We start from the raw sequence: 12,929 nt of genomic DNA, 5'->3' as shown, positions 1-12,929 counted from the left end.
ATTCTTTTTACCTTTGCAGAGCTAACACTTATTTTAGGATTGTGCCAGGATTTAAACTGGGAGCATCAGCTGCAGAGGGCAAATAAGTCAAACTAATAAGCTCCTCCAATTCTGCTTCTTGCAGACTGCTTCAGTTTTGAAGAAGTAGTTATTTTTAGAATTCCTGCTTGCTTTCACCCTGTACCCTGAATGATTAACTCCTAGTGTGTCCCTTAAGTTTAACCCATATTCCCCCTCTGCTTCTGGGAATGTGAGCACGCTTTCCACCCAGTGACCAGGATTTTAAATTTTAAATTATTTTCGATCTGCCTCCTCATCCTCTCCCATCTCTCCAGGTGCAGCCCTCACCCTCCACCCCTCTCCTATTAAAATCATGTCCGTTCAATCTCCAGACTTGTTTGGGGAGGGGGCAGCATTGTAAGATAAACCTTAAGTAATTATTATTTTAAGTTCCAGGGTACCTGTGCAGAATGTGCAGGTTTGTTACATAGGTACACATGTGCTATGGTGGTTTGCTGCACCTATCAACCTATCGCCTAGGTATGAAGCCCTGCATGCATCAGCTATTTGCCCTGGTGTTCTCCCTCCCCCGGCACCCTGGCCTGAAGTTATTATTAAAGTTCAGTTTAACTCTTCTGGTGTCTACAAAGTGTGCCTTTGTTGAGTCTTCAACAGACTGTAGTGTTACTCACCTTATGTCATTCAACTGCAGAGGCTGAGGTGATAGGATAAGGGAATCACACAGCTCAGCATGTGGGGAGTTTATTTAAAACTCTAGTGGTCTTTCATTGAGCAGGTAGATGAAGTCATTGCTGACTGATAAATCAACAAAATACTTTTAAAATGTAACCTCCGGCCAGGCACGGTGGCTCAAGCCTGTAATCCCAGCACTTTGGGAGGACGAGGTGGGCAGATCATAAGGTCAGGAGATTGACACCATCCTGGCTAACACAATGAAACCCTGTCTCTACTAAAAATACAAAAAATCAGCTAGGTGTGGTGGTGCATGCCTGTAATCCCAGCTACTCAGGAGACTGAGACAGGAAAATCGCTTGAACCCAGGAGGCGGAGGTTGCGGTGAGCCGAGATCGCGCCATTGCACTCCAGTCTTGGCAACAAGAGCGAAACTCCTTCTCAAAAAAAAAAAAAAAAAGTAACCTCCTTTCATGGTTTGTTATAATAAATTACCCTTGACTACTCTTTAAAAAAATCACAAGAGAAAATTATAATTTTCCTTCATTGAGTTCAATACCTGTGAGCATCTTTCAGGTAAATTAAGAGGAAAAATACATACATATAGTTACATTTTGGAAATATTTGCACCTAAAACAATAGAATATGTTCTATGAGAGTAATAAGTAATTCCTAATTTTGACTTACCTAAATGTATTATTTCTTTTTCTTTTTTTTTTTTTTTTGAGACGGACTCTTGCTCTGTTGCCCGACTGGAGTAGTGGCGCGGTCTTGACTCACTGCAACCTCTACCTTCCAGGTTTAAGCAATTCTCCTCCTGCCTCAGCTTCCAGAGTAGCTGGGATTATAGGCACGTGCCACCATGCCCGCTGGCTTTTTTTTTTTTTTTAATGAGACAATAATGACCAGGAAAGGAGCCAAAAAAAAAAAAAAAAAAAAAAGATTTGAAGATAAATGCAAAACTTTAAGTGGTGCACACCTGTAATCCCAGCAATTGGGCTCGGGGAGGTGGGGCAGTGGCTGAGGCTGGAGGATGGCTTGAGCCCAGGAGTTTGAGACCAACCTGGGCGATGAGATCCTGTCTCTTTTTTTTTTTCTTTGGATCTGCATCTTCTTGCAGATTCTGTCTCTTTAAAAAAGAAATAAATTGGCTGGGCATGGTGGCTCACACCTGTAATTTCAGCACTTTGGGAGGCCAAGGTGGCCAGATCACCTGAGGTCAGGAGTTCAGCTTGGGTAGCATGGCAAAATCCCGTCTCTACTAAAAATACAAAATTCCAAAGTTAGTTAGGTTTGGTGGCAGGCGCCTGTAATCCCAGCTACTAGGAAGGCTGAGGCAGGAGAATTGCTTGAACCTGGGAGGCAGAGGTTGCAGTAAGCTGAAATCCGGCCACTCCATTGCAGCCTGGGCAACAGCAAGATTCTGTCTCAAAACAACAAACAAACAAAAACAATAAATAAATAAATAAGGAAAAAAGGAAAAAGGCAAGAACTTGCAATGAAAAATGGATGCATTTGGTTAACACTGCCCAAATTGGGTGATGTGTTTTTAATTTTTTTTTAACTTTTTACTCACAAGAAAGATTCTCCAGCATGAACCGTAGGTGCTCTCTTTTCTGGGTGATACGTTTTTGTTTTTGTTTTTTTCCCCGAGACGGAGTCTTGCTCTGTCACCAGGCTGCAGTGCAGGGGCACAATCTTGGCTCACTGCAACCTCGGCCTCCTGGGTTCAAGCGATTCTTCCGCCTCAGCCTCCTGAGTAGCTGGTACTACAGGCACGTGCTACCACACCGGCTAATTTTTGTATTTTTAGTAGAGACAAAGTTTCACCATGGCCAGGATGATCTCGATCTCTTGACCTTGTGATCAGCCCCCCTCAGCCTCCCAAAGTGCTGGGATTACAGGTGTGAGCCACCGCACCCAGACTGGGTGGTGCATTTTAACATTGTACGGAATCTGGTTAGGGTGGCTCTTGAGAAGATCATCCTTTTTTTTTTTTTTTTTTTTTTTTTTTTTTAAGACAGAGTCTTGCTCTGTCACGAGGAGGCTGGAGTGCAGTGGCACGATACCGGCTCACTGTAACCTCCGCCACCCAGGTTCAAGCAATTCTACTGCCTCAACCTCCCAAGTAACTAAGACTACAGGTATGAACCACCACGCCCAGATAGTTTTTGCATTTCAACAAACCCTGCAAACTGTTTTAATTCATATTGCTGACACCAGGACTGATGTTACAACATAAGTCTCTTCCTCCTTCTTTCCCCTCCTTCCCTGGTCATTCCACCCGCAAACATTTTGGGGCCCTGTACTAGATACTAGAGATACAAAGGAAACTAGAACATTCTCTGTCCTTGAATTCTTGATAGGAAGTGAAGACAGAAACTGAGGTCTGAACATTTTAAATAATAAAGCCATTTGTGACAGAGACGCAGCTCATATTAGAAGTAGAACTTCCATTTCCTGACTCATAATGAAGATCTCTATGCTCAACACCACATACAAAACATGTGCTAGGTAGAAAATGTGTAAATTCCATTAACAAATACATTAATCATTTTGAGATAGGCTATTTGTGTCAAGACAGCAGAATTTCAAGTACTAACTCATGTTCCCCCTCCACCTTCTTTTTTAATGGCCTTATCTGAATGAATCTCTGTGCCTACCACTAGAGGTGACCTAAGACTTCTTGCCCTTTTTTTTTTTTTGAGACAAGAGTTTTGCCCTTGTCGCCCAGGCTGGAGTGCAATGATATGATCTCAGCTCACTGTAAGCTCCACCTCCTGGGTTCAAGCGATTCTCCTACCTCAGCCTCTCCAGTAGCTGGGATTACAGGCATGCGCCAACACATCCGGCTGATTTTTTTGTATCTTTAGTAGAAACAGGGTTTCACCATGTTGGCCAGGTTGGTCTTAAACTCCTGATGTTGTGATCTGCCCACCTCGGCCTCCCAAAGTGCTGTGATTACAGGCATGAGCCACCACGTCCGGCCTTCAATACTTTTAAGTTAAAAAAAAATAATAGTATTTACTTAGAAGCATTCAGAATGTCAACAAAACAACTGTAACTTTTTTTTTTTTGCAATTAGAGTGGTATTCAGTTAATGGAAAAACAATTATTTTGTATATGCTGCATCAGAGACAACTGAAGATGAAAAAACTACCATCCTCATATGTTACTAATTTGTGCTGTGCACTAAGATGAACTTGCTTTAAATTTCCATGCCAATTTACAACCCTCATACTGTACCAGGCAAGGTTAGTGGTTATTGAATATACCACCAGGGCGTGGTGGCTCGGGCCTGTGATCCCAGTTACTCAGGAGATGAGGCAGCAGAATCTCTTGAACCCAGGATGCAGAGGGTTGCAGTGAGTCGACTGCGCTACTGCACTCCAACCTGGGTGACAGAGCGAGACTCTGTCTCAAAAAAAAGAGAGAAGAGAATACCACTAGGACGGGGCTATCTAAAGACACATCTTGGTAGTATGTTAATTACATTAAAAAAGACACTGTACAGTTTAAAAACAAATTTTACACAGCCTTACATTTTAATTTTTTTCTTTAAAAGGAGTGAGTTGTATATAGGGGGGTTAAATGCTTTATAGACAAGAAAAAAACTTCAAGAACCAGCTTATTCATTATCACCATCTTCTTCATCTTCCTCCTCCTCATCCTCTTCATTTTCTTCAGCTTCCTCCTCTTTTTCTTTTTTTCAGCCTTGACCACTCCCTTTTTTTGCTGCATCAGGCTTTCCTTTAGCTCAATATGCAGCAAGATCCTCTGTATTTTTCCTTCAGTTTCGCAGCTGCTTTTTCTAAGGCTGCTTGTCATCTGCATCCTGGACAGGCCAGGATGTTCTCCTGTAACTTTTGGGCAATACTCAGAACAGGACAGAAAAAAGGCCGAAGGAGTCCTCTTGGGTGCCTCGGGATCCTTGAACTTCCTTTTTTGTCTCCCCTGTAGGAGAGAGAATGGTTTTCATTTCTCTTTCATCACGGGCCTTGTCTGCCTTTGCCGTATCTTTAAATTTTCCTTTCTCTTTAGCAAACATGGTGTTCCACCTCTCTGAGGACTTCTTGGAAAACTCTGAGAAATTGACTGAAGCATCTGGGTGCTTCTTCTTATGCCCCTCTAGACATTTGCACAAAAAATGCATATGATGACATTTTGCCTCTTGGCTTCTTAGGATCTCCTTTGCCCATGTTGAGTCATTTTTCCTCAGTGAGGCAGAGTTGCCCAGTGCCCGTCCGGCTCTCACTTGCCCTGGTGCTGTCTCTATGGAGAGGATAATAATTTAAAAGTTTTAAATAAGCATGTCTTATCCTTCAGTTATCTAAAGCAGGTTTTTTTTTTGTTTTTTTTTTTTTTTTTTTTTTTTTTTTTTTTAATCACTCCTTTGTCTTTATTAAAGAAACTTAGAAAGAAACCAGACCTGGCAACCAAGGGGTGAGGTACTGGCCAGGAAGGTGAAGTGGGGCTCAGGCTCTGGGGATTCCAAGTGCAGACTGATGGACTGGGAGGGGCCAAGGAGACCAGATCCTGGCAGCAGCTAAGGAGGTGCCCAAGGGCACTTTCAGGCACTGGGGCCATCAGCTGGTTCTGTGGGCAGGGGTTGGGGGTTGGGATGCAGGGTAGGTTGGGCTGGCCTGGAATCTCCCTGAGGCCACCCTGCCTTGTCTACCCAGATCATCCACTGGTCCTGATCCTGTTCATTGCCTTCCATGTCCACCTCATTGACCTGTCTGTCATCAGGTGACTCACTGTAGTCATTCATCTCATCCATGTCCTGCATGTCTTCATCATCCTCTGAGTCCTCTTCACTATCCTCATCGTCTTCATCATCCTCTTCTTCCTCATCATCATAGTGCTCTGATGCTGGCTTGCCAATAGGAACGAGGTTGTTGTCTTTCTCTGCGATGCTTTGGAGCGAGGTCTGATGCTGCTGTTCCTGATGCTGCAACTCTGTCCCTTCCACACAGGGTTGATCCAGATTAAACCACAGTGTCTCGGTCACACGAGGGAAGAGTAAGGGGAACAAAGTGGACATGGCTCCTAGATAGCTGTTTGACCTTGGCTGAGTCACTTAACCTCTCCGGGCCTCAGTGTCTTCCTCGCGCGGCGAGGCAACCTAAAGCAGGTTTTGAAGGCAATCTGAATCTGACTGAGAATCGGACTGTTGATTGTTTTCAAAGTTCCAAGTAGTCAAGTCACAAAAGGAATTTCTCAGTTTCTTCGGTATGGCTCATGCAAATAAAAACTGGTGGCTAAAACCTAAAGAACACAGTTTTAATCTCTGAAACACAGATGACTTCAGGCAGAAGCGCAACTGGGGAGGGAGAGGGAGGCAAGGGGAAAGATTTCTCTCCCGTGATCACATTGTCCCAAAAGGGTCCTTGTGTACAGTTTATAAGGTCACACGTTGACACAATGGTTGTTAAGACCTTGATGAAAAGAGTTAGAGGAAGCCAGTGTGAAATACTCAAAGACATATCAGTGGTGAGGCCCTCAGGCATATAAAGAAAGCCAGCAAAGTTTGCCATCTCTTTCAACTGCTCTTGCCCACCTCTGCCTAGATGTTACAAAGGAAGGACATATTTGTTGAGAATATATTTATCTGAATGCACTCCATGAATAATGAGAATGTTGCATTAATGGATGACATATATATTGGCTCTTTCAACATGAAGGACCTTGTATAGTCCTTTACTAAGCTTAAGGCTTGTCCAAACAAGATTAAACAGACACACACAAATAGCCTCCTCCCTCCTCTAGTAAACCCAAATAAATCCAATTAGCTTGGAATGATTCCTACAGTTGCTCTCACGGCTATTAGGATTTAGTCTGATCTCCTGGCAAAGCCAACCCAGCCCCGCATGAGCCCCCCACGCTCTGCCTCCATTCTTCTCACTCTCTTACTCTCCACTGACATCCCCCGCCCCCTGCCACCATGTTAACTGTGAGGTCCTTGACATGCACACTCCCTCCTCATACTTTCAAGCCTTTCTTTCTCCTGTTCCTTTTACCTCCATGTCTGTCTACCCTCACCTGTCCTTCCACATTTAATTCTAACATCACCTCCTCCTGAAGGCCTTCCTGGATTGTCTCCTTGCTCATATCAGGACTGGTGCCTTGCCAGTCTGTGCCCATGCATGCTGTCCAGGCCTCCACCACAGGGTTCGACTGAATGGAAACCCTTTGTCTTTTCCTGTTTACTGTTTCTTTTTCTTGTTGTTGTTGAGAGGGAGTCTTGATCTGTTGCCCAGGTTGGAGTGCAGTGGCACGATCTTGGCTCACTGCAACCTCCACCTCCTGGGTTCAAGCAATTATCCTGCCTCAGCCTTCCAAGTAGCTGAGATTACAGACATGTACCACCACACCTGGCTATTTTTTGTATTTTTAGTAGCAATAGGGTTTCACCATGTTGGTCAGGCTGGTCTTGAACTCCTAACCTCAGGTAATCTGCCCACCTCAGCCTCCCAAAGTGCTGGGATTATAGGTGTGAGCGACTGCACCCAGGCTCCTGTTTACTGTTTCTTTTCTCATAATACAAAACCCGTCACAGAGCAAGTGTTTAATGTACATTTGGTGAATGAATGGTTTAATCAGAGTTTGTTTCTAATCTTGTTTCCAGCCCACATTAGCTTATTCATTTGTGTGCGAAAGTGGGTAAGGACAAATAAATCTTAAATCATTTGCTTGACTAAGAATGTTTTCCTGATAGCAAGTTGGCAACCTGAAAATTAGTGGGAAAAGTAACGATGGTTACTGAACAGACTGCTAACTTGGATTCTGATTATCTGCTGTGAATCATTTCTTTAACCTTCGAAAGCTTTTAAAATGATTTTTCTGGGTATAACAATAATGTGACTAACTAAAAATAATGAAGATCATGTTTACTGTGGATGTGTGCAAAACATCCTTGTTTTGTCCCAAGTGCTACAATTGCAACGCCTACATTTATCTCCTTTCTCCACTCTACCCACTCCTAGCATACATGCAGGCACGCGTGCTCGTGTGTGCATACACACACACCTCTAGACTAACCCTTACCAGATTTAGTCTTTAATAGAGTTCAATAAGACACATTTCACCACATTTCCCAAGTTATAATGGATCTTGGAAGAGAAAGCTATGGAAAACAGTGATAGAGACACACTTATCACACAGCGATAGAGCTTCCTTTTGATCTCTTCAAACAAACCAAGAAAAAAAAAACGAAAATCATCTAAGAATTCAAAACTGCTGGACTATTCCCATTGCACTGAGTCATGTGGATCTGTGTCAATTACACAATCAGTTCTGCAAGTCAGCTGGCAGACAGAAACAAGTTACTTCAGAATGATCATCTCAGGGAGCTTATTCTATTCCCTTTTAAGTAATGAGTCTAGTGAACTCGAACGGGAGACTTGAAGTCCCTGATTTCTCCTGTGATTGGAAAGGAATTACTTTTGACAATTTTCTATGTAATTTATCAGAGAATGACAAAAGCGGTCGAAAATATTATTAGCTGGAATCTTGGCCTGTTTTGATAAACAGATAAAAAGTTTTAAGGGTGGAACTTGCAAGTCTAATTATACAGCATTAAAAACAAAAGTCTCCATGTCAAACATAATGTGTACATGTAAAATGAACATGAGGAACTGTTAGAACACTTACCTAAAGCAGTTTTGTGTTGCAGAAAAATGATGTTATAGATCTGGCGTACATTTAGCATAGAAACTCTTCCTACAAGTATAAGGAGAAAGGGAATCAAAGCAAGGAGACTTAAGACTCAGTCTTAGCTCCCGTTTGGCCTTTGTGACCCTGGCCGAGTCACTTCAACATGAACTTGGTTTCCTACGTCTACAAAATAAAAGAGATGAGCTACTATTGCTGCTGTATTACTACTACTGATCTATTTGTGCTGGATTATTCTATATCCAGATAAAGGAGGCCAAGTGTTTTTGGCATCACCAACCACCATTTAAACAAATAGCACCCCCTCCATAGGGGAGGAGGCTGCACACATCTCCCGCTATCCTCCACCTTGAGAATGTGGATGAATTCCAATCAGCAGCCACCAGCTGACTGATTTGCCCACAGCCCACTCTGGGTCCATTGGCTGGGAGGCTTCTGGAGGCAGCTGGGTCATGTCACCCTGACCCAAACTGGTGATATGAAACGACAGTCAGATGTGTGAGCAGGTGCATAATCCATCCTCAGGAGGGAGAATGGAGTGAGGAAACAGTGGTTTAAGGAGTGACTCATTCAGTTTATTCGTTCTGTGTAAAACCCAAGGCCCTCCAACTGACCCTGACCTACCTTCCCCGACTTTCTTCTGCTTTCCCGACACCTTCTCTGGGCCTATATTGCCCTTCTTGCTAGTACAGCTGGCCCTTTAATGGCTTATATAGAAGATAAATTACCTAAATCATTCATTACCCCAACCCTTGTGCATAGATTTTCCTTGTTGCCAGAACCTGGATTTTGCTGAAGGGTGTCCCCAGCCCTATGTGATAAAGTGAAGAACTTCCAAGCTTCAGCCCCAAAGGAAAACCAATCGCTCAGCTCCACTGGTAATTGGTCTAAGCCAATCACTGTGCTCCCATGGGTGATCGGTCTAAGCCAATCACTGCATTCTTTCTGCCAGTCTACTTATCAGTGGTTGTCTTAGGTATGGCTGTACACTGCAATTCTGGCTAGTGGGGAGTAAGTAAGTTAAGAGGCTTCTGGGAAAACTCACACCGTCCTGTCGGTATGAGATGCTTGGAAGGATGCTGCCATCTTTAGAAAAAGAGAACGATCAGCTGACAGGCTGAGTGAGCCTGGCTGAGCAGAGAAATGAAGAGAATCACCTGGGGCCTGAGTGAGATCACTGGGCTGCTTTGTTAATCAACCCTGGATGCTCTCTACCTGTTGAATCCTTGTTTTGTGAAATTACAATTTTTTCTTACCGTTTGAGTCAGAAGCCCAGAGTATCTTGCTATTTCTCATGCTGGCACACTGGAGAGGCCACAGGAAAGCCCCAAATGGGGTTAGTGGAGGAATCAGTTCCTCCACTTAGAATCCAGCACTGAGGAACAAATTACTTCAAAATTTAGTGGCTTAAAATAGCAATAAGCATGTATTGTCTCTCAGTCTCTGTAGGTTGCAAATTTCGCAGCAGCTCGAATGGGCAGCCTGGCTTAGATTCTCTCCTCTCATGAGATTGCAGATGGGTGTGGGCTGGGGCTGCCATAATCTGAAGGTTCAGCTGGGGCTGGTGGGTCTGATTCCAAGGAGGCTCACTCGCTTGGCTGGCCAATGGAGGCTGGCTGCGGTGGAAGGCCTCAGTTCCTCTCCATATGGGCTTCACCACATGGTACTTGAGTGTCCTCTGTTTTAAAATATGTATTTTACTGCATCTTCTCACTCCTAAGTGGGTGTTGAACAATGAGAACACATGGACACAGGGAGGGAACATCAACACCGGGGCCTGTCAGGGGGCAGGGGAGGCAAGGGAGGAATAGCAGGGGGTGGGGAGATTGGGGAGGGATAACATTAGGAGAAATATGTAATGTAGATGATGGGGGAATGAATGCAGCAAACCACCATGGCATGTGTATACCTATGTAACAAACCTGCATGTTCTGCACATGTACCTCAGAACTTAAAGTATAATAAAAAATAAAAAGAAAAAAGAAATAGAAAATAAGTACATTCCTATTATGTTATACAATATACAATCAATTAGATATTAAAACAAAACAAAAAATAAAATAAAACATAGGTTTTATTTTATTTATTTATTTATTTATTTATTAAGCCTATGGCACCCGGTATTCCCAGGCAGTCTCCCATCCAAGTACTAACCAGGCCCAACCCTGCTTTGCTTCCGAGATCTGACAAGATCAGACGCGTTCAGGGTGGTATGGCCGTAGACTAGGTTTTATTATTATCTAGGTGTGACAAGGCCATCGGATCAGGAGTGACTACTAATAAAAAGATAGTTTGTTAGGCTCACAGATCTCAAGAGGAAGGGGTGTGTCACACCATGGGGCCACATGGGGAAATGCCAAGGTCAGTCAGGAGGCAGAGAGGGAGCAGAGTGAAAACAGGGGCACAAACTTATATTGTGGTTTCTGTGGGAAGGAATGAGTGAGGGAGGGTGATCGGGCTTAGGACTGAATAGTTTGAATCACTGCAGCATGCTCTGGGGCATACCGACCATCCCTAGTTGTCTAGTTCCTACTCCTGGGGTGATTAGGGCAGGTGGATATTGGCCTGGAGTGTGAGAGCCCATGAAGTAGGTGGCGGTGTGTGGGTTCTGGATTGATTGTTTTACATTTGTAAAGCATCCTCACAGTTATTTGCTATTTCTAAAACTGGCTAGTCCTGGGAGGGGCATAAAAATAAAAATAAAAGAAGACATGGTAAATACATTCTCACAGCATGGTGCTGGCTTTGCCCAGAGTAAGCAATCCAAGAGAACAAAGCAGATGCTGCAATGTCCTTTATGCTCTTCGATTCAGGAGTCACGTATCATCTCCGGTGAACTCTACACAGACCGGTCCTAATTCAGCATGGGGGGAGACCATGCAAAGACATAAATACCTAAGAGGTAAGGATCACTGGGGGCCATCTTGGAGGCTGGGTACTACACATCTGGCAAGTTCCTTAACCTCCAAGCGTCAGTTTCTTCACTTAAAAAAGATGGCAATAACATTGTGTTACTCTGACTTCCAAGTTGAAAGCAAACACAAAATGCCTCTGGCTTGCTTAGGCAAAAGAGGAATTTATTGGATCAATTTTGGACAATTCACACAATAGAAGTCTAGGAAGGCTATAGAACCAGGCTTAGCAGAACCTAAGGGAACTCAAGGAGCAGGGAAAGTCATGCAGGGCGAAGCCTCGGGATTGGCCAGTTGGGAAACTGGTGTTGACATCAACTGCGCTGGCCAGCGGATACTGTGGCCAGAGCTAAACACTCAGCACCACAGCTTTTGAGCAACTCTCAGCCGCCTCTCCCCACACTGAAGCTTCCACAGTGTGGTGAGAGTGGGGAAAGGAAAATCAGGTCCCTTCTTCTTCTGGGATTAGAGCAGACGCCCGCTACAAATACTGGCTTCATGGATTCACCAAAAATATATGAGCACCTTCTTTGGAAAATTGAGAGTGCTCCGTAATGGTTGATTGCTTAATAGAAGGGAGAAAGCAGATACCTTGGGATGGAGTAGAGTGAGTTTGGAGATCTCAAGTTGAGAGTGAGAGTGAAGCATGCTCATAACATTTCCAGCCACACTGAGCATTTCTGATCATACCCTTACCCCACCTTTACTCTTTTTTTTTTTTTTTTTTTTGAGACGGAGTTTCGCTCTTGTTACCCAGGCTGGAGTGCAATGGCGCGATCTCGGCTCACAGCAACCTCCACCTCCTGGGTTCAGGCAATTCTCCTGCCTCAGCCTCCTGAATAGCTGGGATTACAGGCACGCGTCACCACGCCCAGCTAATTTTTTGTATTTTTTTTAGTAGAGACGGGGTTTCACCATGTTGACCAGGATGGTCTCGATCCCTTGACCTTGTGATCCATCCGCCTCGGCCTCCCAAAGTGCTGGGATTACAGGCGTGAGCCACTGCGCCCGGCCATCCCACCTTTACTCTTATGCACATTTGCAAATTCTCAAATTGCTGAGACCTGTACAAATCCTGTCTATATACTCTAATTGCCCTTTGAACCAAGTTGGAGGCAAGGAAACAGTATGTTATTATGAAAAGGTAAAGTGAAAGCTTCCTATGAAAATTGCAATACTGGCCTGTCTCAGTGGCTCACTCCTGCAATCCCAGCACTTTGGGAGGCTGAGGCAGGCAGATCACTTGAGATCAGAAGTTCGAGACTCCTGCCTGGGCAACATGGTGAAATCCCATCTCTACTAAAAACACAAAAATTAGCCAGGTGTGATAGTGCACACCTGTAATCCCAGCTACTCAGAAGGCTGAAGCAGGAGAATTGCTTGAGTCCAGGTGGCAAAGGTTGCAGTGAGCTGAGATCACACCACTGCACTTCAGCCTGGGCGACAGAGTTAGAATCCACCGAAAAGAGAGGAGAGGAGAGGAGGGAAGCATAGGGGAGGGGAGGGGAGGGGAGAGGAGAGGGAAGGAGAGAAGTGCAACACTGGCCTCTTGGTACCTTGACATGAACCATGATTAACCACACTCTCTAAGTGGTGGTGGCTTCCATTTCTGTCATTGTTACCTTTATAGTACTTCTATCTCAGTTTGAA

General features: G+C 44.2%; 1 protein-coding gene and 1 non-coding gene across 2 annotated transcripts; both read right to left on the bottom strand.

The window, feature by feature from the left end:
* Positions 1-5,076: 5,076 nt before the first annotated feature.
* On the bottom strand, positions 5,077-5,747 carry LOC105709587 (anaphase-promoting complex subunit 15-like). The gene has a single exon (XM_064360423.1). It carries the CDS (start codon positions 5,735-5,737, stop codon positions 5,264-5,266), a length of 474 nt encoding a protein of 157 aa, XP_064216493.1. The 5' UTR covers positions 5,738-5,747; the 3' UTR covers positions 5,077-5,263.
* Positions 5,748-10,472: 4,725 nt separating this feature from the next.
* Positions 10,473-10,591, bottom strand: LOC135268608 (5S ribosomal RNA). The gene has a single exon (XR_010336909.1). It is a non-coding gene; the product is annotated as a 5S ribosomal RNA (ribosomal RNA).
* Between the last annotated feature and the right edge of the window lie 2,338 nt (positions 10,592-12,929).

This window comes from Aotus nancymaae, unplaced genomic scaffold, assembly GCF_030222135.1.
Source record: "Aotus nancymaae isolate 86718 unplaced genomic scaffold, 86718_ANA_hifiasm-v0.15.2.pri h1tg000040l, whole genome shotgun sequence".
Lineage (NCBI taxonomy): Eukaryota > Metazoa > Chordata > Mammalia > Primates > Aotidae > Aotus > Aotus nancymaae.
Note: the sequence above shows the minus strand (reverse complement) of the source record. Positions and strands in the feature narration are given on the sequence as shown.